The sequence below is a fragment of the Styela clava genome, chromosome 10 (genome assembly GCF_964204865.1).
Source record: "Styela clava chromosome 10, kaStyClav1.hap1.2, whole genome shotgun sequence".
Lineage (NCBI taxonomy): Eukaryota > Metazoa > Chordata > Ascidiacea > Stolidobranchia > Styelidae > Styela > Styela clava.
Window position 1 is genome coordinate 16,725,261 of NC_135259.1, and position 24,446 is coordinate 16,749,706.

Below are 24,446 nucleotides of genomic sequence, written 5' to 3' on the forward strand. Positions count from 1 at the left end.
ATTAAGTATATCATGATATAAATAAGATTTTTTAATTCACATTTCACATTTTAATATATTTACATTTAGACGTATGCGGATTGACTAAGTGACGTACATGATATGAAAATCTCAATTGATTCACTATACATCAATCATATTTCAAACATACTAATTAGGTCACAGCGAGGAAATATTTTGAATTTCACTCTCCTGCTAGTAAAATTATTGAATGGTTCTGAGTTAAAGATTATTAAAATTAAAATGCACATAGCATATGTTTGTTATCTTACGTGCCATTTGATGGTTATATCATAAAGATCATGGTTCAATAGTTATATGTTTAAAATATGATTTAAAGTATGATTTAGCTTCAACACAAGCAATATTTTTTGAGCTCTCGATAGATTGTTTAACCTCGATACACAACGGTTGGTTTTTTACTTTTTCTAACTTGCCGACAGGATTGTTTTCGCCTAAATAGCAATAGATCTGGAGATTAATTCAATATGTTCAACAATCCAAACCTAAATAAACGAGCAATTTTAAAATGTTTGACGCAATATACCACGCATGGAGAATGAAATGAAAAATATTCAATATTTGATTGCTCTGATCCTACTAATCTAATCGATGTGATTGAACTGATTGCGATGTGATTTGAACTGATTGTGATGTGAGTAACGTGTATTGTAGCATGTGAGGTTTGTAAAAAGGAAAGAGGTCCGTCACAATGTCATTCTGAAGATGTCTATATCTAATTATGTTGTATAAAATGATAATCATGAAATATAATATGAAAAATATATGCAGTTAAATATGTAAATATAAACAGTTATGCATTCATATTTGCAGCCACAATATACATAAGGCATTGGGTATTTTAAGATGAGTATTCATTTAAATATCGAGGAAGTAATGCGTCACATATACTGTAACTGGTTGTGTTCTTTCCTGGCCAACCATTGATGATGTATTAGTTATCTGGAATTTACATACTCCGAAAATACACCTTAAGAGATAATTTATAACAGATATTGAAATTTGTCATATGCACTGTCATATAACCAAGGGTATATATTGCTTTGTGTCATTACGGTTTTGCCACCCACTGATGATAATATTGATAAAAATTATATTTGACTTGAAATGTTAGCTGATTAATTAATTTTAGCTGCTAATTTTCTTTAAAACGGTTATCGGCATTTGAAAAGCAGAACATTTTAAAGCGCGTTACTATTGAGATGGAATGTTATGCAAATTTTCAGAGTCAAAATATATATGAAACCGCTCAGACGGCTTCAGAGTCACAAACGATTCCTAAACAAGGTTTGTGTTTTATTTTATTTACTCAACATTTAAATTGTTAAACTACAATAGAAAAACTAGATATAATATGTAAACACGAATCGTAACACAGTATGTTCCATGCTTTGCATTTAAGGGGAAATCAATGTTGTAACCCTTTCCTAATCATTATTATTATTAATTTTATAATAAATATATTCTGAGTTTGATCTGTAACACTGTAATGTTTTATTGAAATTTCACTATTAGATTACAATGCGATTTTAAAGTTATCAATGCTCCTAAACCAACCTATTTCAAACATTCTGATCAAATTTTCTTAAACTCAAAAGAGTTGTCTCGCTTTTTGATGAGTTTTGTGTTTTCTCTTTATATTTAGTATTTCATTTCAGTACTTTTTAAATTTCAGATTAAAATTTAGAAGACTTCACAGTAAATAAATAAATTTTATTGATATCGTCATGCTTCTAGCTTAAAAGGGAATCCAGAATACTCATCTAAAAGATTTTTATAAATTTTTTGGCATAGTGAATAGTCCTTTTTTGAACATTTTTCCGTTTTTGGTGTGGTTAAATATATATAAATATTGGATGACACTTTAATTTTACAATATTTCTATACTGAGTTAATAATGAGGGGTTTCATATACATTTTGACTTTGAACATTCGCTCAGCATTCCATCTCCATATTATCGCTTTAATGAAATGTTTTGCCGTCTAAATGCACGTCTCAGTGCCGATAACTATTTTTATAAAGAATCAGCAGAAACTCAATAATTTTAGTTAGCTAAACAGGCCAACATTGAAATAAACACGCGCATAATAATTTTTGTTGCTAATCTTCCAATAAAAGTGGGTTGCTAAACCAACATGACGATATAAAACAATATACAGTATACTATCAGTTAAGTGAATATGATAAACTAACGGATAACTTTATTCGATTTGTAAATTCATACAATTAATGATAAAAGGTTGGCTCCGAAATGAGTGTTTTGCGGTAAGCCGAATGAACTAGTGATGAATTATATGCCGTATTACTTCCTTGATGTTTAAATTACTTTGAATACAAATCTGAACGAAGTGACTTAACTGTGTTTGATGAGTATTGAAGCAATTGAGGTTTGCATAACACGTACGTAAGTTCGTCACTTATTCAACAGGAACACAGTCTATATCTAAGTACTTTATATTGTATAAAATGATATTCATAAAAATATAATATGAAAAATATATGCCTAACTGTTATGCATTCAAATTTTTTAAATACAAAATTCACGAAGTTTCGTTTTTGAAAACACCTATTCATTTAAATATCAAGGAAGTAATGCGTCACATTTCTGCCACTATGTCTGTTCTTTCCTGGCCCACCTTCTTTGTTGTATTTTTTATCTGGAATTCACATAATCGAGAATAAATCTTCTTGAGGCATAGGCTAATTCAAACCAAATTATGTTGTTTGACGTACACGGTCCACATAACCAAGGGTATACATTGTTTTGTGTCGTTATTGTTTTGCCATCCAATGATAATAATAATGAAAATAATTTCATTCGCCTTCAGATGATAACTGCATAATTAATGTTAGCTGCTAATTCTCTATAAAACGAATATCGGCACCAAGACTGCGCGTTTTAGAATATGGATATGGAATGTTAGGCAAATTTTCATAGTCAAAATATATATGAAACCCCTCAAACTGTTTCAGGGCCTGGCGTTTCTTAAACATGGTTTGTGTTTGATTAAACATAAATTTTAATTTGTAATATAACAAGGGAAAATAAAAAAAAATAGGATACAAGAGTAAACATGCATGGTAAACCTTCTTCGGCTTTTAAACATGCAAATATCATTACTTTTCTCCATATGAAATCAGCTATTTTACAGGAATGTTGTAACAAATTTTATTTTCACTATTCTTACGTAGAATAAAAAATGAGTAATTTTTTACCTCATGAAATCACTTTTTCAAATGCCTTTCATCCACGTTTTTATTTTCCACAGACAACAAGGAGGCTACGAACAAGAAAACTCTGTTTGTTCTCGCGATATCTTCTGGAATATGTATCATTGTGTCTGTTGCTGCATTTATTCTGATTATGCAAGTTAGTTAGTAGTGGGAATTAAATTGAGCCTAATGTTCTATATATTAAAATCAAATAAAAAATATGCGTATGGTACGAAATGTTGTTAATTCTGTTCTATTTTCTTTTTGTGAAATATTCAAATTTATTTTAAGCTCCACAACGAGATGAATCGTATGAAAGATAAATTGGACAAAATGAGTGAGATCGATTCATCTCTCGCCAGCCATATAAACGACACTCAAAAAAGTACGATATATTGATTTTAGTCGAAACATGCCAATTGTATATTAGCATGATCTCTTTTATCGAATTTAAAAGAAAATGGAAACTTTTGCAATATTGACAAAGCAAATATTTCAAATAAAACACAAAAGAGTAGAGGTATATTTGACAAGCCATCGCATTTCAAAAGCTTGGAAACGACATTAAAAAACGAAAGGTATTTTAAATACCCATGGGAATTTGCCAATGGCATGACAATTTAGTTTAACATTTGTTTTAAAACTTATAAAGAGTCCAGACATTTAAACTATTGGCAACGCTTTTTAATTACTTCATCACAAAATTTCCAAGAAAACACAGAAAAGCAAGTTAATATTTTAGATATTTGAATTTTGGATCAAGTTTTCGCTTTAGAAGGCTTAACATGGTTTATCAGAGTAAAAACAGAACATGAAATTAAAAAAATATAAAAATGTAAAATTAGGCTGGTCACCTGCCTTCTCTGACGCTTATGAATCAGAATAAATTATATTAGAATCATTCGTAAAAATATTACTGCGTGCGATCTAAACCTGTGATTAGTCACCTGATTTTATGTTTTCAAATAAATTTTCAGCTTCTTCAAGTATAAAACATGAGTTAAAAAATATGAAGAATGGATTGAGCCAACTTGACTCCAAAATATTGATTGGAGATAACAATTTGGTGAGTTTGATCAACATGGACCTATTTACTTTGTCTATCTATAATTTTCTTTAGTATGAAATACAAAAGTATATGAATATTATTTTTGCACAATAAACGTAAAAAACGAAAATATTTATGTTTATGTTGCATCAAGTTTTACAGAAACATGTTAAAGCACAATACTCAGGATTATTTTAAACTTAGTTTGCTTTACAGAAAGCAAACCTGAGTGAAGCAAATTTGAGGATGAACAAAATGTTTTCGATATCCGGTTGGTTCAGAGCAAGCAATAATCTCATTTACAAGCGTTTCACTGATTTTGTCAACTACGCAACTGCAAAGGCTCAATGTGAAGAAATGGGAGCTCGTTTGGTTTCAACTGGAATTAGGAACAACCAAGTGAAAAAGTAAGTTAGTCACTTGTGTTAGAAACGTTAACACTCTTCTTTTACTTTCAGTACTTTCAGTTAGATCTAGCAGTATCTATAGGTTTTTACAGTAGAAATTAAATGTGTTTTTAGATGTTGTTGTTAATGACGTAAAAGCCACTATTTACCTCACTTACTACTAGTTAACAAATATTTCTTGTCAATATGGAAATTACTTACCAAAAACACTTTCGAATTTGTTCACTATATTTTTCGGCACTTTGTAACTTGTTTTTTTTTTACCACAAATGTTGCCAATACCCAAACAAAACAGCGTGAGTTTCCACTTATTAGTTTTGGCGAGATGAAGAAGCGCGTACATTGACACAATTCGAAATTAATCTTTCATGAGGATAAAACCTACGTAAAACGAAATATATTTGTCACTTTATCTTTTGCACATGTGAGCTGTAATATGTAAATATGGCTATAAATGAAGCTTTAACTCTCAGTAATAAATAATTCTGCACCTTCTTAGTGAAATATTTCCGAAACATTACTTAACTGGAGCGTATGCATGGATAGGATTGGACGACATAAGCAAGGAAGGAATTTGGGTTTGGTCGGATGGAGGAAATGAATCAACAAGCGCAATATGGCAATCGTCACAACCAAACGGAGGCAGAAAAGAAAACTGTGCAGTAATCGTATTGCCTGGTGCTTTTGATATTGCGTGCTCTGGAGTCCAACGATTTGTTTGCGAAAGGGAATTTGCATGACGTTTTCCGTATCATGGAATGATATTTTTAAATTTGATTCTAAATTAATTTCTGATATTGCAATTTATTTCCTGTCTGTTTATGAGTAAAGAAAAATAAACCCTTTGGATTTGACTGACTCATAGTTTAAACATTCTACTGTTTATAATATTTATTTTTGGTTTATAAATGCTTTTCAAATTTACTAATATTTTACAGGAGATAAGTCATAATACATATTCGTTCATAATACAAACAGACAAGCGGCGCACAAGCTTAGATGAAAGATAAGTAGTTGGTTCTACAGAAGTCAAATCAATAACAAAAGTAATAATTCATAAATTTCTAAATATTCATGTATGAAAATATGTAAATAATCTGTATGATAATAAATATTTACGTTATTATTTGTTTTATTTTATAGTTGTTTCTCAAAATTACTATCTCCGACTAATGACCATGATATCATACTTTATTATATCAGAATCGACCGACAAACAGAATGAAAGCCTTTTATTGCATGTTTCAAGCGTTTATTTAAACTGTTAAAGACAGAACAGAATCAAAATTCAATATTGATTTCAATCTTGAACAAACGGTTATCAGTAAAAAAATGTAATGGAGCTGCGCAACGAGTTGTCTATTTTGCATTCTACATTTCATGCTATGATGTTTTCGAAAATTGATAATTATGACTTCATGTGGATAGTTACAAAAGGTTATGCCTCAGATGTCCATTAGGCTTACTATTTTTAATTGATTAATCTAATTCAGGCACAAAATGCACATCAAATGATATAAATATGTATATGATATATACATATATTTCTTACTTTTTTGTTCACTGCCACTGCTGATATTTTTTTTCATTTATTAACAAGTTTTGAACCTGAAAACTTTGATTAAAATTTTAGGATATTTATTGTCTAAATGTATTTTCTTCAGCAGTGTAAAAACAATGGCCCAAGTTGAATAAATGAGATTCAATATTTTTCCCAACTACCGCCAAACTGGCCTCTGGTCTAAAAAATTGAAAACATCTGTAAGGATTGAATTTATGATAAATATATTCTGAGTTTGACCTGTAACACTGTAAAGTCTAATTGGTAAAACAAACTTTACTATCAGATCACAGCTGTTTCAAATTTATCATTGCACTTAGACCAACCTATTTCAAACATTCTGATCAAATTTTCGTGGAGTCAAAAGAGTTGATTCTTTTATTTGATGGAATTTGTGTTTTTCTCTTTGGATTTACAATTCCATCTTAGTGTTTTGTTAATTTTCGAAAGAAAGTTAAAGATTTCACAGTTATTAAATAAATTTTATTGACATCGTCTTGCTCCTAGCTTTTAAAGAGACACTAGAATACTCAGCTAAAAGATTTTCTGCTATTTCTGAATAGAGATCCCTTTTAAAACAATTTTTATTTTTGGTGTTGTTAAATGTGTAAAAATATTGGATGATGCTTCAAATTATTGTAATATTTCTATTATTGGTTGGATAATAAAATTTTTGATTGTTGTTATTGCAAGGGTGTAGCATGGAGGACCAATTAAATATATTGAACGCGGCTTTTCGTCTTAAGATCATTGCCTCAAGACGGCGAAGTGTCGTTTATTTTTAATAGGCAGTGTTTTATTGGCAGGAAATGATTATTAATTGAAGGGAAATCATAGGTTTATCAATCTTATTAAAGCTGAACAAACTGACCAGCCACTTCGTTTGCGAAGTACTTGAACATGATAATCAATAATAAAAAATCGTTAAATAGTGAGTGTTTACTAATAATTACTTACTAACTCTTCGACAAGCATTTTGTGAAGGTGGCTGATACAACAGCCCTACCGTGCTTTTTAACAGACTTTTCGTTGTCTTAAGTCTAAGAAGGGAAATGAAAGCGAATATTTCATTGTCTACTACAATTTATATTGTTTTTGGGTTAGTAAACAATTCCGAAATACGCCAGTCATCAAGAATATTTCAACCTGCGCACTTGTGAATCCAGTCGTAGATTTTAGCATTATCTAATCGGCATCCTCACCCATGGGTATTTGCAATCTAGGACATTTTGATTTTCACATACATTTGCAACTGTGTCTTATTTACCCTCGCAAATATTTTAGTTTCAAACATAATCTTTATTTTAATCTTACTTTACTTGAGATTACATTGCACATACTCAATTTACATTTTGCGCCTATCGATCTTAAGTTGTTGTTGTTGTTGTTGTTGTTGTTATTCTTATAAATAGCTTTTTCCACAACTAATAATAGACCAATCGATTTCAAATAAGATAAATGTGGTTGAAACTACTCGAACGCTATTGTTTGCAAATTTATTTACATAGTCTTGTGAGACTCAATATTCAGCATTTAAAAGACCAGTCCGCCATCTTTTCAAAAAAGTCGTCGCCTGCAGTTCAACTACGGCCATACCGGTACTGACGTGGTTGGAATGGTGGCTGGACATTTGCAATTTTGATTTGAAGCTATTGAATTATCAGATGAATGGATTGCAGCGTAATTCTTATAACCTAGTCGTTGTTAGTCTTTGAATCCTTATGTCCGTATTTTTTAATTATTGATGTCACAATTTATTTGCAAAGACAGTGTAAATCGCATGTAGTTTGAATCACGCGGTTTTATTAAGTTTGAAATCTTCCAACAGAGATCCATCACGCTAGATGACATTGAATGATAAATGACATTGAAGCTTATTCACTTCAAAGACTGGTACATAAAATCGTAATATTACAACGGTAGCCAACGTTAACCGTGGATTTAAATCCTCATAGGTGCAAATCTATGTCGGAATAAAATACCCGTGAATGCAAATATCCAAAGATGCACATTGCCCGTTAGAAAAAATCAATGTTAAAACCTACGTCTAGGTTTGAAAATGTGAAGATTCAAATATCCCAGATTCCCAACGTATTTGACTACTAAGATAAAAACAATATGAATTGTAATTAAAAATGAAATAATCTCTTTCATTTCCTTTCTGTGACTGAGGAACACAAAGGTTCTCTGACTAAGGACCATAACACTGGGTGCACTGGTATAGAAATACATTTTCATGTAAAAGTATTGTTTTTCTTCTAAGAAAAAACAAGAAGAGGCAATAAAAACAACTCTAGGTTCCACTATGTAGGAAGTTTCGAATCGTTTTTGTTTTATAAACAAAGGAGATGAATTTTGTTGCCGTTTTTGAAAAAAAGTTTTAAGTTTTGGTTAAAGATGAAAGATCCAAGTATACATCACACTTTCGAATGTTTGTTGTATGCTTGTCGACGAGTTAAGGATTTATCAGTAGACATTCTCTATTCAACTAATTTCTATTGTTGTCTTTTTTGTTTATATACTGCACAAGGAAAGTTCAATGGTTGCGTTTGTTAAGCTTGAGGTTGATTAACCAATGATTAATCTCCAAATACTAGTAATGCCATGGAAACACTGCCTATTAAAAAATAACGACAATTTTCCGCTTTAGTGCAATGGCAGATTGACGAAAAACCGCGACCGATTTCACGTAATATACACATTGGTCTCTTTTTCTACACCACTGCAATAGTCCTAAAATTACATCGAAAATTTTATTATACAACCTCTACAACCTGATTTCGTCTGAAAGGAACATTTGTGATATTTCAGACGTTTTGTGTAAACCATGAGGTCTCGAATGTTTGTTATGGTCTTGTTTGGAAGAATAGCTCATTTCCTACCCAGCAATATAAGAATGAACGTTATATGACATTTGGAAGTAATAAAATATCGCTTAAATTTAACGCGAGTACTTCCCGCAGCGACAGAAAAACGTCGCACAACAAGAAAATAGTTCTATAAACCTTGGCGTTGCGCGCTAACCAATAACAAAAGCTAGTATGATAAGGTCTTATTTTGAAGGTCATTTCATATGCTACATAACATAGGAGAGTGGCCATCTCACAACGTCAGGAAGTTATACAAATATCGAATCGTTTGATCGCAGTTGCCTCACCGAAAAAAAGTTAGTTCACATAAGCGTTTTATCTCGCAAATTCTCCTTGTCTCACGATTAAGAGCTTTTATGATTCATAATAAATGTTTTATTATTAATGTTATTAATTAAATGTTTTATTATGACTCACAAAAGCTTTCAACGCAATAAAGCACAAACAAACAACGGATCGATCGATTAAGCTTAGCCTGGCCTGATTCGATGTGGTGACTTCTAAAACGGAAAATTTCCACCACGCTTGAATGATGCGCGATATCGACATGCATTTAGTATCATATTAAAGAGAAAACCACTACGCAGTCAACTGTATAGTCACATTTGAGCTTTACGAGAGCTGTACACGTCCAACAGCTGATAGAATGAGAGAGTGGAAATATTTTTGTTATTTTTTGACGTTACGAGAGACCTCGTGAAATAGGTGTTTCAGTTTACGGTCCTCCAGTGACATCTAGCGTATAGTACTCTAGAAGACCTTTCCAATTATATATAATTATTGTATATTGGGTAATTTTTGGGGGTCGTATGACATGCATAAAAATGGGTATACAAAATTGGGCTCGATTGGAAGTTTATACATAAATTTGTAGCATAATTCACCAATTACATTTCTTTAACAAAATAAAAAACCAAACCTTTTGAAAATAAATAAAAAAGGTAAAAAAAGACCTGAGTATTTTCAGGTCTTGTCGAAAGCCAGAAGCAAGGAGATGTTCAAAAAAATTATTTGATAACTATTAAATTTTTAACTCTGTGGAGTAAATTATTAAAACAGTTAATAATATAATTCTAAATATGAAGATAAAACCCAACCCCATCAACGCGTAGGTCAAACTCGAAATATATTTATTTAAAATTTCATCTTTTACTTTCCCACACAGAGATTTTAATTTTCCACGGCAGTGACCAGTATGATCTTAGTCTTAAACAATTTTAAATCTCATTTATTTAACTTGAACTTTTATTTGTTCTGTTGAAAAAGTTATTTAAAGACATTTAAGATTTAAAAAACCGAAAACACCAAATATATTCATTTTCAAAGCGTCTCAAAAAATCATCAGTAATTACAGTAAAGAAAAAAGAAAATTATATATGAATAGTTTTCTTTTCTGATAGAATAGTCAAAACTTTAAGTTTGACGTACAGTCTTCGACGTGCATCTGGCGCTTGATAAACGTTTATATACCCTAATCAAAAACAACAAAGTTTTGCATATCTGACGCAAAATCCTATTTAAACATCATGATGACCTTTGCCACAATCATTAAATGTCGAAAGCTTTATTAAATGAAATGTAGAATGCGACATAGACAATCCGTTGCTCATCCTCATTCTAATCTTTCATGGTAATTGTTCGTATAAGATTTAAATGTTTTAACAAATTTACTAAACGAATTCAACCTGCAATTACAATTTTGCCAGTCGAATATGAAAATGACAAAAGTATGATTCTATGATCTCTAATCGGAGATAGTAATATCAAAAAACAATTACAAAATGACAAAATAATAAAGTAAATATTTAAATAAAAAAAATTCACTTCATTTCAATTTAAAATTTTTTTTCCTTCAATGCCTCCATTTTCCTTTTCTTTAAAGAGACAATAAATCAAATCTCAGTATCAAACAATAATTGAAAATACAATCAAGGAAAGTTCTGAAACTTATTCTCATTTAAAATAATCAAACATTATTCAAATTCCCTTTCGCAAACAAAACGATGAGTATTTGAACAAGAAGCATCATTGGCAACAATCTTTGAATAATAGAATCGAATTTCTGCGCAGTTGTCGGATCTACCGCCGTTTGGTTCCCCCGATGCCCATATTGTACTTGGTGATTCATTTACTCCATCCGACCAAACCCAAATTCCTTCATTGCTGATGTCGTCCAATCCTATCCATGCACGATCTCCGGTTAAGTAATGATTCGGAAATATTTCACTGAGTGGACAAGAAAACATTATGGACCGTTAGAGTTTTTGAAGTGAAATTAACATACCGATTATTTTGGTAACAACATATTTGAAGCCACGTGCATTTGCACCCATACATTTGAACCTGTAAACTGCACCCAGGCATTTGCACCTGCATACTTTTGTCCCCACCGACATCTGCATCCATACATTTACACCCATAGAATTTGGCATCCGCATATAGATTGCACCCGCGGAAATTTGAACCTATATACATTTGCACTCGCGGACATTTGAACCCAATTATATTTGCCCCCACGAACATTTGCACCCCTATACGTTTGCTTCTATGTACATCTGTACCCACGTACATTCGTACCCATGAACATTTGTACCCATGTACATTTGCCAACAAGAACATTTGCACCCACAGACATTTGTACCCTGGACATTTGCACCCGCGGACATTTGCACCCCTGGACATTTGCACCCACGTACCTTTGCTCACATGTACATTTCCACTAATGGACATTTGCACCCATGCACATCTGCATCCACGGAAATTTGTACCCAGGCATATGCATGTGCCTCATAAACGCACCCATGGTCATGTTCCCAAATAAACGTGTTTCAGACAAACTTTAAATATCGACTATAAATATATATTCGAATTGAAGTCGGAATACAAATTTTAAGTAGCCCTTATTCTTGGCGAGGGTCGCTGTGTTTTTATTGTCATTTCGAGTTATAATCTATTCCAACTTTTATCGGTCATTTTCTTTTGATGAAATAACACAAACGTAGTCGAATGTGCGGTGGTTTGTAGACGATAGGGAAGAAAAGTGCTTGTACATGAATTAATCAAGTCAGTGTTAAATCAACTGAACAAAACAGAGATAAGTGCCTCGAGAAAGACGAATAGATTAAAGAAAAACAGAGAGCAAGAATCGACTTCGACGCGGCGAAAGCATGATTTATATATACCAATGCGGTTATTTTTCTCAATCTGTGTTAATTAAAGGATGAAAATCCAAATTAATAGCGTTCGGGTTTGCAGTGTTATTCGGGTTGCAGTGTCTTCATTACTATTCGTAACATTAGGATGTCGCAATTTCGGCGCAAATGGCAATAGAATTTTTTTTACTTCAAATAAGTATCAATGAGTGTATATGTTTACTGGTGCAAAATTCCATGGGTGCAAGTGTCTATAGATGCGAATATCGGTGGGTGCAAATGTACATGGGTTAAAATGTCTATGGGTGCAAATGTTCATGGGTGAAATCTGTATGTGGGTGCAAAAACTTGCGGGTCCAAATGTATGAGTGCAATTGTTCATGGGTCCAAACATCCGTGGATGCAAATATATGCGGGTGCAATTGCCCTTGGTGCAAATTACGGCTGTTAATGTACGTGGGTTCAAAGATAATGGAAGCGATTAGTCTCCCTTTCAGATCAATCAGGCTTAGAAATTACAGTTTATAGGAATCTTCAACTCGCGTCATCCAGAGAGCGTGACCATCGAGCCAAAATCGTTGACAAAAAATTCGCGTCATTGTTTTGTATAATGTTAACGTTCCACATAATCCGCTAACCTACTTTTTTACTTGGTTGTCTCTCATCCCAGTCGATACCAAACGAGCTCCCATTCCTTCACATTGAGCCTTTGCAGTGGCGTAGTTGACAGAATCAGTGAAACGTTTGTAAGTGAGATTATTGCTTGCTCTGAACCATCCGGATATCGAAAACATTTTGGTAATTCTCGAATTTGTATCAGATAGGCTTTTATTCTATAAAATAAAATTACACATGAATAATGCTGGAATATTTTGACCTAAATTTCCAAACTCTAAAACCAAAGCAATAAGCAACAATTTTTTTAAAGTTCTATTTAGAATGTGGTTATAAATCTTTAATCATTACTATTAACGTAGATATTAATAAACGCAACACATATAAATTGAGCACAATTAATGTTGCCCGTGATAATAAGTCATTTTATTTTCATAACCAAACATGCCATGTTATGAGTAATAAACTCACCAATTTATTAGCTTCGTTGTATATTTTGGAGTTCAGTTCACTTACTTCTTTTTTAATTGAAGTTTCCAAATCTGAAATTATATTAAGTTTTCACAAGTTTTGAAATAGAAATTTCAAATTAGATGATTTACAATTGACACGTTTGAAATAAAATTTAAAAGATCTTACGTTTTTGAGTGTCGTTGATAATGATGGCGAGAGATGAATCAGTTCCACCCATTTTCTCTAATTTTTCCTTCGTATATTTATTCTCGTTTTGAAGCTTAAAATAAATTTCAGAATGCTAATAAATGGAGAATTCAAAGTGGAGAACAAATAGCTTCTTCAATACTATATGTTTTTATTAATTTTATCATGCTGTAGTGAGTTTAATTTGATTTAAGTGACAAAAAACATCCAAAATACACGATGTCGATACTAACTTGCATAATCAGGATAAATGCAGCAACAGACACTGAGAGGGAGATTCCCAAAAATAGTGCAAAAACAATCAAAGTTTTCTTATTCGTGCTTTTATTGTCGTCTACAAAACGAATATATCTAAGATTTTAGTTATGAACATGTCGAAAGAGAGATCGCATATTAAATATTACTTGTGTCATAATTGAAGTGAATGAAGCAATTTAAATGTTTCACGCCATTGCTTCATAATAGTTGTTTTTGATGTTTAAAATGCTGTTCATATTTTTACTCGGATGAAAGTGTTACTACATTGATTTCATTTTAAATGCGAAGGGAGAAACACACTGTATTAACATTTGTGTTTACATATGATGTATAGTTTTACTATCGTAATTTACCAAATTAAATTTTAGATAAATCAAATAAACACAAACCTTGTTTAGGATCGGCAGGTAGCCCAGAAGTACTCTGAGAGGTTTCATATATTTTTTGACCCTGAAAATTTTCATAACATTCCATCTCCATAACAACGCGTTCTAAAGTGTTCTGCCCTTCAAATGCGACGTCTCGGTACCGAAGCCGTTTTATAGAGAGTTATCAGCTAAGCTTAATTAATTAGCTAACATTCCACATCGAATGAAATCATTATCAACGCAATTTCGATATTATCATTAACAGTGGGTGGCAAAATCGTAAGGACACAAAAGGACATAAGGACATATACCCTTGGTTATGTGACCATGCATACGTCAAATTACATTATTTGTTTTAAATGGTACCTTACAGTAAATTCATGAACATAACATCAAAGGTGGGCCAGGAAAAAACAGAGCCAATGACAGTATAAGTGACATATTATTTCCTTGATATTTAAATGAATACATGTTTTAAAATAACCAAAGCCTTATGAATCATGTAATTACAAATATGAATGCATAGCGGTTTAGCATACATTTTCTACGTCATATTTTTATGATTATTTCATACGATTATTATTTAAGGCTGTGTGTGGGTTAGCTATATGACACACTTGTTATGCAAACCACAATTGCTTCAATACACGTCAATCACAGTTCAATCACATTGGTCAGATTTGGGTCAATTCTACTACTAGAGTCAGAGCAAGCAAATAATGAATAATTCTCATTTCAATCTCTCCATGCTTGGTACACTGCGTGGAACACTTTGACTTACTCGTTCATATAGGATTATCAAACATATTGAATTAATCTTCATATCCATTGCTATTTAAACTAAAACAGCCTCGTCGGCAAGTTCGATTTGTTCACCGTATCCCGGGGTTAATTAAACAAATTTTTATTGATGCTTTAAATGTCATGACTCCACAATAGGGAGAGAGAGAGCGAGAGAGAGAGAGATATTTACATCAAATATTTTAGTGAATCTGTAAACTTTTACATGTTGTTATTTAAATATAATAAATGGTATCTATCGAATTTTTAAGCCCAAAAAATTATGCCAGTGTTGAGGCTAAATCAGATTTATATTTAAATAAATCACTATCACATTGTGATCTTCATGATATATTCATTAGTTGAGTTGTAAGACAACATATGATACTGTCATTTTATGTACATTACATTTCGGCTCTGATAAAATTTATTTGAATAACCTAGAATAGCTTGAAAACATTTAATGATTTTAATATCAAGAGAGTGAAATTCAAAATATTTCCTTGCTTTGATCTAACCAGTTATATTGAGATATGGTCGACGTGCGATTGAGGCAATTAAGGTTTTCATATCAAGTCCGTAACATAGTCAATCCGCACACGTCTAAATATAAATATATTATAATGTGAATTGTAAAGTGAAACATCGACTCTATCCTTATTTATATCGTGATATTCAACCCTATAATGCCGGGATGACACTATTTTTTAATATAAATATGGCTTTAATATGATGGGTCAGTAAGAGTTTACATTCCTTATGTATACGTCCGTGGGCGTAACTCAAAACAAAAGCAATAAGACATTTTCGCGCCGTTCAAGCATGATATAGGCTTGTCCGAGTGTTTGTGTTCCCCGGTTGCGCGTCACTCCTTTTTGGCATATTTTCAATTCTACGAGTTTTATATCTGTAAGCATTTGAAAACTAAGAAATATACAGAGGAATATGTTATTACTTGATAGAAAGTAATTTCGGCGAACGAGCAATTGTTTTCGGATCGTAAACAACGTACTAATCATTACACGCACAATAATATTCAAACAATGATTGCGCTATTCAAAACTGTTAGCGAAAACATGCTCTCTTTGTTTCTTGAATATTTCACGTTGCGTTTCGCTCAAGATAGCCACTCTTATTTCTTTTGAAAATGACGCAATTTTCTATGTCTGGAATATCAGATGTCGAGTCCATCTGACTTGCGTATAACACTACGATTTGAAATACAAAACTTTTTTCAATTTTCTTTACAACTTTCGTTTCAACGCAACGGGGTCGAGTCATTCGTGCACGTATATCGAGAAACGGCCTGTATGAAGCTGCATAGATAATCTTCCAAAAGAAATCTACGTGAAATCTCTCGCACGTTTAAAAAAAAGTTATGACATTTTTTATGAGGGGGATTTTTTTTCAAAGAAAAGTCGGTTCTATAGGGCGCAAGAATTGGCCATCTAAAAACTAATGTGTAACATATTCGGTAACTAGTTCTTATGATTTATCGCAAAATGGTTGTTTCGTCTCCCACCTTTGATACATTGATAATATGGATTTACAGGATCATCAGCTAGATTTCGTTCAGTTAGGAAGAAGATCATTCCATAGAGCGTTAATATGGAAATGGAATGATATGTAAAAGGTCAAAGTGAAAATGCATATGAAAGCCTGCGGACGGCTTCCGTCCACCTGCGGTTCCTAAACAAGTGTGTGTTTATTTACATTAGACTTAAATTCTAATTTGTAATATAACGAGAGAAAATGAAAAATATGATACAAGGGTAAACATGCATATTGAAACTTTTCCGGCCCACAAAATATCATATTTTCCATATAAAATCAGTTACTTTACAGCAATGCCGTAACAAGTTTTAATTGCATTACTTTTACGTAGACTAAGAAATGAGTAATTTGATACCTCATGAAATCTCTATTTTAAATGCCTTTCATTCAAGTTTTATTTTCCTCATACCACAATGAGGCTTCGAACAAGAAAACAAGAACATGAAAAATTGTTCTCGGGATATATTTTGGAATATGCTTCTTAGTGTCTGTTGATGCATTTATCCTGTTTATGCAAGTTAGTTTCAATATCGTATATTTTCAAAATTCATTTGTTTCTGGAAACTAATTTCATGAAATGTACTACATTATAAAACTATGTATATATATGAGAAAACAAGCTTACAGTTTTCTACTTTGTGATTATCCATTTATTGCAATATTCAAATTTATTTTAAGCTTCCGAGAGAGGGGAAACATATAAGAAAAAAATTGGAGAAAATCTTTGAGACTGATTCATCTCTTGTCGATATTAGAAACTGCATTCGCAAACGTAAGATATTTTGAATTATAATTGAATAGTACAAACTATTCTACAAACTGAAATGAATTACACAAGGTTTTGTATCACACAGACAGACCCTTTTAACAGAAAAATAACCAATCTTTATTAAACTAGATTGTACTTAGAAAAACTCCAATGCAGGAAATCAACTATAACATTTTCTTGTTCGAGATTATTTACTAAATATTCCCTCGTTTGATGAAATGCCAGCTTGAATAAAAAAAAGCATGAATTGGAGAATATCAAGAATGAACTGGAGAAACTTGAATCCAAAATATTCATCGGGAACAACATGTTGGTGAGTTCAATCCTGCATCATAACTTCGATTTTTTTTTATAAATGTACATTTAAAATAAGGCAATGGAGCCTGGATAAAATTCATATCAAAAATTTTTATTGCCTCTATTATTCTAGAACTTTAAAATAGACGATAGGCTCCGAACTTTAATTACGTTACAGAATGAAAGCCTAACTGATGCCAATTCGAATATTGACAAATTATTTCACTGATTTTCTCAACTACGCAACTACAAATGCTCAATGTGAAGGAATGGGAGCTCGTTTGGTCTCAACTGGAATGAGGAACAACCGAGTGAGTTGTTTGTGTGAAATAAGTTTCTAAGCTTTTAAAATAATAAACTTTCATTACCTTGCGTTTTGGAAGGATAGTTTTATGGCCTAAGTCATTAATATGCTTAAATATCGTGTAATATTTTATTATATCACATTAATAGTGTTTCATTTTCATCATCTATGCAATATATACATGCACTAAAGTATTTTAAAGAAAAAACACAAGTATACTAGTCAACTATAATCTGTGAAATTTACCAAAGAATAAATTCTGAATGATTTATAATTTTATATTTTTTTCGAAATATTTCCGGACCATTACCTGAGTGGACGTGTTCCTGTGTGGATCGGACTGGACGATATCAACAGTGAGTGGATGTGGGTTTGGTCAGACGGAGGGAGTGGTTCCCCAATTTGGAGAACGTCAGAACCAAACGGCGGTACAAGAGAAAACTGCGCAGTCATCATCTTGTTGGATTCAAAAATTGGTGTTCACGATGTGGACTGCACCCGAGATCATCAACTGGTCTGCGGAAGAGAGTTCTTGTGATATTCATGATCTTGCTTTACCGTGCTTAATATGTTTGATAAAAACATAGAATCATTTTTGATATCATAGATTATTATCTTTATTTTCATATTTTACGATTAAATTCATCATCATTAGAAAGCGTAAGTATTGGATTTTAGGTTTAAATGCGTATAACATTTTAAACAGTGTGTCCTTTTAGTCTAATCTATGATTTTGAAGACGTTTATAAGTTGTCTCTGTAGATATTGAAGTTTGGTAAAAGCTCCGATATTTAATGTGATATTAAGATCTTTGTTACATATTGTCAAACTATAAATTTATAACACATATATTTTGAGTTTGACATGTAACATTGTAAAATCTGATTAGTACAAAAATCACTATTAGCTTACAATGCTGTTTAGAAGTTATCAATGCACATAGACCAACCTATTTCAAACATTCTAATCAAATTTTTGTAAACTCAGAATAGTTGACTCTTTTATTGGATTTGTGTTTTTCTCTTTAAATTTAAAATTCCGGTGGTATTGCTTTATTGATATTACCTTGAATATTCAGCTAAAAGATTTTTATAGATTTTCAACTTGTCTGGCATTGTGATAGTAGTATGGTGGACCCATTATGCATACAAAGCGCGGTTTTTCGTCCAAATATGGGAGCTCCAGAAGTATGTACACCAAGATGGCGCACAACCTGTTATGGTTCAGATTAGGGTTATGGTGGTGCGCCATCTTCATTGTCTTCAGTCTCAGGAAAGAAATAATAGCGAATATTTCGGTGTTTATTACAATTTATATTGTTGTATGGGTATTTAGCTAAATCCAATAAGCATCATCAAAAGCATCAAGAATATGTGAACTCGCACTCTTTTGATTTGAGCCGTATATTTTAAAATTATTTTTATCTATTTGGTATTGCAATCAAAACATTTTCATCCACACATACATTTGCTGTGTAGATCCAAAAATATTTGCGTTTCAGACTGAATTTCATTTCTTCATTTTTATCATACTTGACTTGGAATATCTGTTCACATACTACAATTTTACTCAATAGCCTTTGAAGTAAAGAAGCCTTCAAAGAAAATAAAAAAAACACGAATAGAAAAAAAATAGCTCTAAAATTAAGCAGGTATAACATTTTTTGTGTACTGCCCAAAATATGTCAATGATTGCGTGTTTGAACTTTACGTTTATTCGGCTTATTTACCTCCAGTTTATAGTAATTTCCTGGCTGCAAAAAACAATGTTTGTTATTGAGAAAATCGACACTTTTCCGCCTTAGTGCAATTATAGTTGTATTTGCTTCCGATTTGTTGAATTATCGATTGTTACATTGCACATATCTAATATAGCAAGAGTGAAGCATAGGAAAAAAATATGTAATTTAAATCGTGTGTAAGCATTACCATTGATTGCATATATATGCATATGCATTATTGGATAAGTAGCTTAAACCCTATCTAGAGGGTAGTCAGATAAAACACATACAGAGTGGCATGAATGTGAAAAAAGACTATACCTAGCCAAAATCTTTAAATTTTGGTTCCCAGTTTTATGAGTCTCGAGAATCTTTGTTTATATAAATAAAGTTGTCGTGATTAATCGTACAGTTAGCACGATTGATTTTGATCGTACCGCGATAATTTTTGTGCTCATTTCTTGCGCCAAATACAACAATCGTCCATTTCTAGCAATAACAATAAGAAATTACATCGAATATTTCAATATAAAAATTATCCAATGTTTTCCTAACTTTATCAATATCAAGCACCAAAGCTGTCAAAAAAACAACAACCATGCCACAATAGCAGAATTCAATATATATATTTTAACTAAATGACAAAATTCCAAATGTAAACGACAAATTGATGATTTATTAAGAACGTCATCCTCGTTTCCAAAAAAAACTTGAGCAAAATTATTGATATAATTAGAGCTGTGTGCATTTAAAAGTTAAAACAAAATGAAGATAATTTGATAAATAATATTTCATTAATCGGATTTCACAATATATCACAACGCGTCACAAGTACATTTCAAAAATTACCATTTTACTTTTTCGCACTGAGTTGATTTCAAGTTTCTATGACAGAGATTAGTATATATATTCCCAGTGTTCAATTTGTAACGATCTTGAATCTCGTCTTTTCAATTTTGATTTTTTGTGCAAAAAAAATATATAAAGATATTATAAATATTGAAAAACTGCTACCAAAATATTTAGTTTTGGAACGTGTCAAAAATGAAAGAATCTGTAAGCGATTGCAGTATGAAAGTGTATATATATTATATATATTTTATATATAAAGGGTTTTTTTCTTGTAGCATTGTCGAAATTTTAGATTTGTCTTGCAGCGCCTGAAGAGCAATTTGCGCCTAGAAGCACGTTTAAAGTACATGATTCAGTTAAGATAAAGTTTTTGATTATCTAAACAATTTTATAATTTGGAGTTTAGACCACAATGCGTTTGTCACACTGAAAAGCGGGAACCTGAGGTTCTGAATGCAAAATAGACAGTTCGGCAAATTATTAACATCGAAATTATTTTTTAAATGTATACACATCTTAGAGAATTCCAAATAAATCGGAGATACATTTTACCCAATTTTGCTTTGTATTTAATGAACGCAATTTCAATAAATGCTTTCAACAAGTGATGAAGTATTTCGATTTTGCCGGCGATACTAAAAATAACAAAAGTATGATACAATGGTCTCGAAAAAAAAAAAAAAAATTATTATTTCTTTTTGATCGAAAATATTTTCAAGGGCGTAGCTCAGTTTTTAATACGGGTAAAACCGTGTTTCATTTTGTCTGTCAGTAGTGAAATTGACAAAAATATGATAAATAATCATAAAATGATAAATATAGAATGTAAACTTCAAATAAACTATAAAAAAGTTCGCATTGATTCTTCATATTACATTAACTTTTGTTTATTTATAAACTGACAAAAATTGCAAAATTTAACAATATTCTTCATTTAGTGTGCATAGGATGCAAGTATGAAATTTTATTATATCGTGAAAATGTACGACTGAAAGAATAAAATACATCGCAATGAACACACGTTAGATCTGGGAGGTGGTGCTCGGAGGTGTTCGGAGTCAGCCGAGAAAAGTCAACGATGGCTCATTAGTGAATATACTAACCGAAAAATGGCCCTGACTTCGCACACGACCCGGAAATAAAACAAAACAAACAAAATAATGAAAAAGAGCGAATTCCAGTCCCGCCACACATTGTATATTAAAAACACATTCAATTTCAAACATATAAAAAAAGATATCAGCAGTTGCAGTGAACAATAAAAGGATACAGATTACTTAACAAAAAATTACCATGACATTACACAGAAAAACTATATTTCTTGTAATATTAACTTTAAATTGTTTCAATGTACGTGTCCCTTCATCTTGCCAAAATCAAATTGAAACACTATACACAATGAGTACAAAATTAATACAGAAAAATATTGAGTATTAGGCCTTTGGGGAGCACTTCCATCATTAGCTACTCACAATTTTTGAAGACATTTTGTCTAGTAGGGAAATGCTATATTTCCCATATTAATAACAACAACAACCTTTATAGATCCAGTAAATTTACGTGATTTATTTTTTTTTCAAATCACGCACGTCATTGGTAGTTTGACATCCTATAAGATATTCATAGAAAACCTAAATTCACACTATTTCTCATTAAAAGCAAGGTTATGGAAAATCCCAAAGAAATGTACTCAAGTTTTTCACACAAGCCACTTACTCACATTTTCACTTGGTTTCAATTCCAGTCGATACTAAACAAGCTTCCAGTTCTTCACAGTGAGCCTTTGCAGTTGCGTAGTTGACAGAATCAGTGAAACGTTTGTAAATGAGATTATTGCTCGCTCTGAACCATCCGGATATCGAAAGCAATTTATTAATCATTGAATTTGTTTTAGTCAGACTTGAGTTCTACAAAATATATCATTTTTAGGTTCTAATTGGAATGTAGTTATTTGAACGTTTATTTAATACAGCAATGAATTTCTCAATTCTTCAGTCATAGTCGTAGATACTATAAAATTCAACACATTCAACACTTGGTCAAATTAATATTGCTTTGTGGTAAAGATTCATAAACTCACCAAATTATTTTCACCGATGTATATTTTGGAATTTAATTGACATATTTCATTTCTGATAGAAGTTTCCAGTTTGTGTTTTATTATGGAAGAAGCTTGAAATGAATTTAAAAACATGAAATTAAAAACTAACATAAAAACTAGAATATCGGTTAGAAACCGAAGACTTATCGATCGAAGGTTAGGGGACCATCACTAATTAATTAATAACTCGCTAATTAGAAGCCGTAATCCATCCAAAATTAATAGGCTTGTATTTAATGGGCCTTGATAGAATGACTGCTTTATATAAACACGAAACGAAATTTTCCATAAAAGTAGAAGTATAGTTTGGTTGAAACGTTCACGAATCAAAAAAATTTTGCGACGCCCTAGCAAAATTGAAACGATGCACTTCCACGGGATTAAGTTAAAAACAATAGTTGCGCTATTGACTTAGTCTTTTTCAAAGCGAGCACTTATATTAACATCATTTTTAAAATTCATGCTTGGTCTTATTCTCGGGGAAACACGGTAGAATCATCGCGCTTGCATAACAATGCATTATCTGATCGTAAGACCCGATTTGCGGGTGCTTGCATAACAATGACGGCTTAATCGTTAGGCTAGCGGTTTCCGAAAGCAATTTGCTGAGTGCGCCTCAAAACAAATTACATATTATATTTATTCTAAATGTTTTATTACTTATCGATTTTAATCGGTAAGTATGTTGATAGGTATTTGTCTGTCAGTATGTCTGTTTGTCTGTTAGATGAACGCGATATCTCACGAAAGCGAGATTAAATCTGCTCCAGAATTTGCACGTGCATTCATCTTATCTCGGACCAGAAGCCTATCGATTTTGGGCAAATTATGTCCTATATTTAGCGAGTTATATTAGTGATGGGACACAAGGTGTCACTATGGAGTAAAAGCGCTGTTTTGGGGGATCCCCTAACTTTCGATCGATAAGTCTTCGGTCTATGACCGATATTCTCGTTGTTTCTCATTGTTGCAAATGATGTGTATATGAATCAAATTCTTTTTATCATTTTATGTTGTTTACTTTGTGTTACGTAAGAAAAGAGGTAAACCCTACATGCTGCAATTTATTCATTTGCTGGACCGAGATTGTCAAATATGAGTGATTTTTTTGGCATTTTAAAGAAAAACCTGACAGAGATAAGAAAGAAACGTTAACCTTTTGTCTTTATTCCTTAGGTCTACATGCTTAAAACATCAAAAGACATAAAGTACATATAAACGATGACCAAATTGTATTTTGTTTTAAGGCAGCATATTGTTCGTGTAGGTGCGCCATGAACTTTTTCCTTAATAATTTGGCGTCGCACAAACCGCTGACTTATGCTAAGTTTCATCCATAAGATTGAACAATTCGAGATAAGGACCATGTCGTCGGTGGCCAGACATCATAATTTATTATTTAGGCCCGCATAAACATACATTGAGGCAAGGCTGGATCTGAATAAATATGTGCTTGTTTTTGTTATTCGGTAGGGATATAATAATAGTTGAGAATGCGCTATGCCAATAAAACATCAAAAATGCATATTTCAAACTGTTTAGCATTATTAACGTGGACAAGGGCCGCGAATTTTTTTTTTAATATATTAGAAGGGGCTGCGAGCTCGAAAGTTTGGGAAGCCCTGACCTACATGATGCATTGTTTAAAATGATTAATAATATAAAATTACTTTTCTGTGTTTCGTTCGAAATTTTGGCGAGAAACGAATTGAATTCCATGGAAAAGTTGTAATATGTTGATATGCAATGAATCCCACTAATTTCATCAAATTTTTCTGTTAGATGTTTTTTTCTCGTTCTGAATGAATGAAATTTAACCGCTTTCTCACTCACGGCCAAACTGGCCCGGGCCTGAGAAATTGAAAACATCTGTAGATACTAAATTCATATTATAT

At 32.0% G+C, this 24,446-nt stretch overlaps 2 protein-coding genes across 7 annotated transcripts; one reads left to right on the forward strand and one right to left on the reverse strand.

Moving 5' to 3' along the window:
- The first annotated feature begins 1,112 nt into the window (after positions 1-1,112).
- Positions 1,113-7,398, forward strand: LOC120333984 (uncharacterized). Of its 6 annotated transcripts, XR_013478166.1 has the most exons (7): positions 1,114-1,308; positions 3,292-3,392; positions 3,527-3,620; positions 4,213-4,301; positions 4,500-4,690; positions 5,190-5,736; positions 5,834-7,398. XR_013478166.1 is itself a non-coding variant. In XM_078117026.1 (6 exons), exons 1-6 carry the CDS (start codon positions 1,224-1,226, stop codon positions 5,428-5,430), a joined length of 768 nt encoding a protein of 255 aa, XP_077973152.1. In that variant the 5' UTR covers positions 1,113-1,223; the 3' UTR covers positions 5,431-7,398. The 6 variants fall into 6 exon arrangements, 5 of the variants coding, with proteins under 5 accessions (XP_077973152.1, XP_039257357.2, XP_077973154.1 ...); XM_078117026.1 differs by having other exon boundaries at positions 1,113-1,308; positions 3,292-3,359; positions 5,190-7,398; XM_039401423.2 differs by having other exon boundaries at positions 5,190-7,398.
- Positions 7,399-11,002: 3,604 nt separating this feature from the next.
- Positions 11,003-14,398, reverse strand: LOC120333946 (uncharacterized). The gene is made up of 6 exons (XM_039401382.2): positions 14,196-14,398; positions 13,782-13,882; positions 13,528-13,621; positions 13,360-13,430; positions 12,916-13,106; positions 11,003-11,347 (listed from the first exon to the last, which is right to left on the reverse strand). The coding sequence occupies exons 1-6, from the start codon at positions 14,284-14,286 to the stop codon at positions 11,095-11,097; spliced, it is 801 nt and encodes a 266-aa protein (XP_039257316.2). The 5' UTR covers positions 14,287-14,398; the 3' UTR covers positions 11,003-11,094.
- Positions 14,399-24,446: the final 10,048 nt, after the last annotated feature.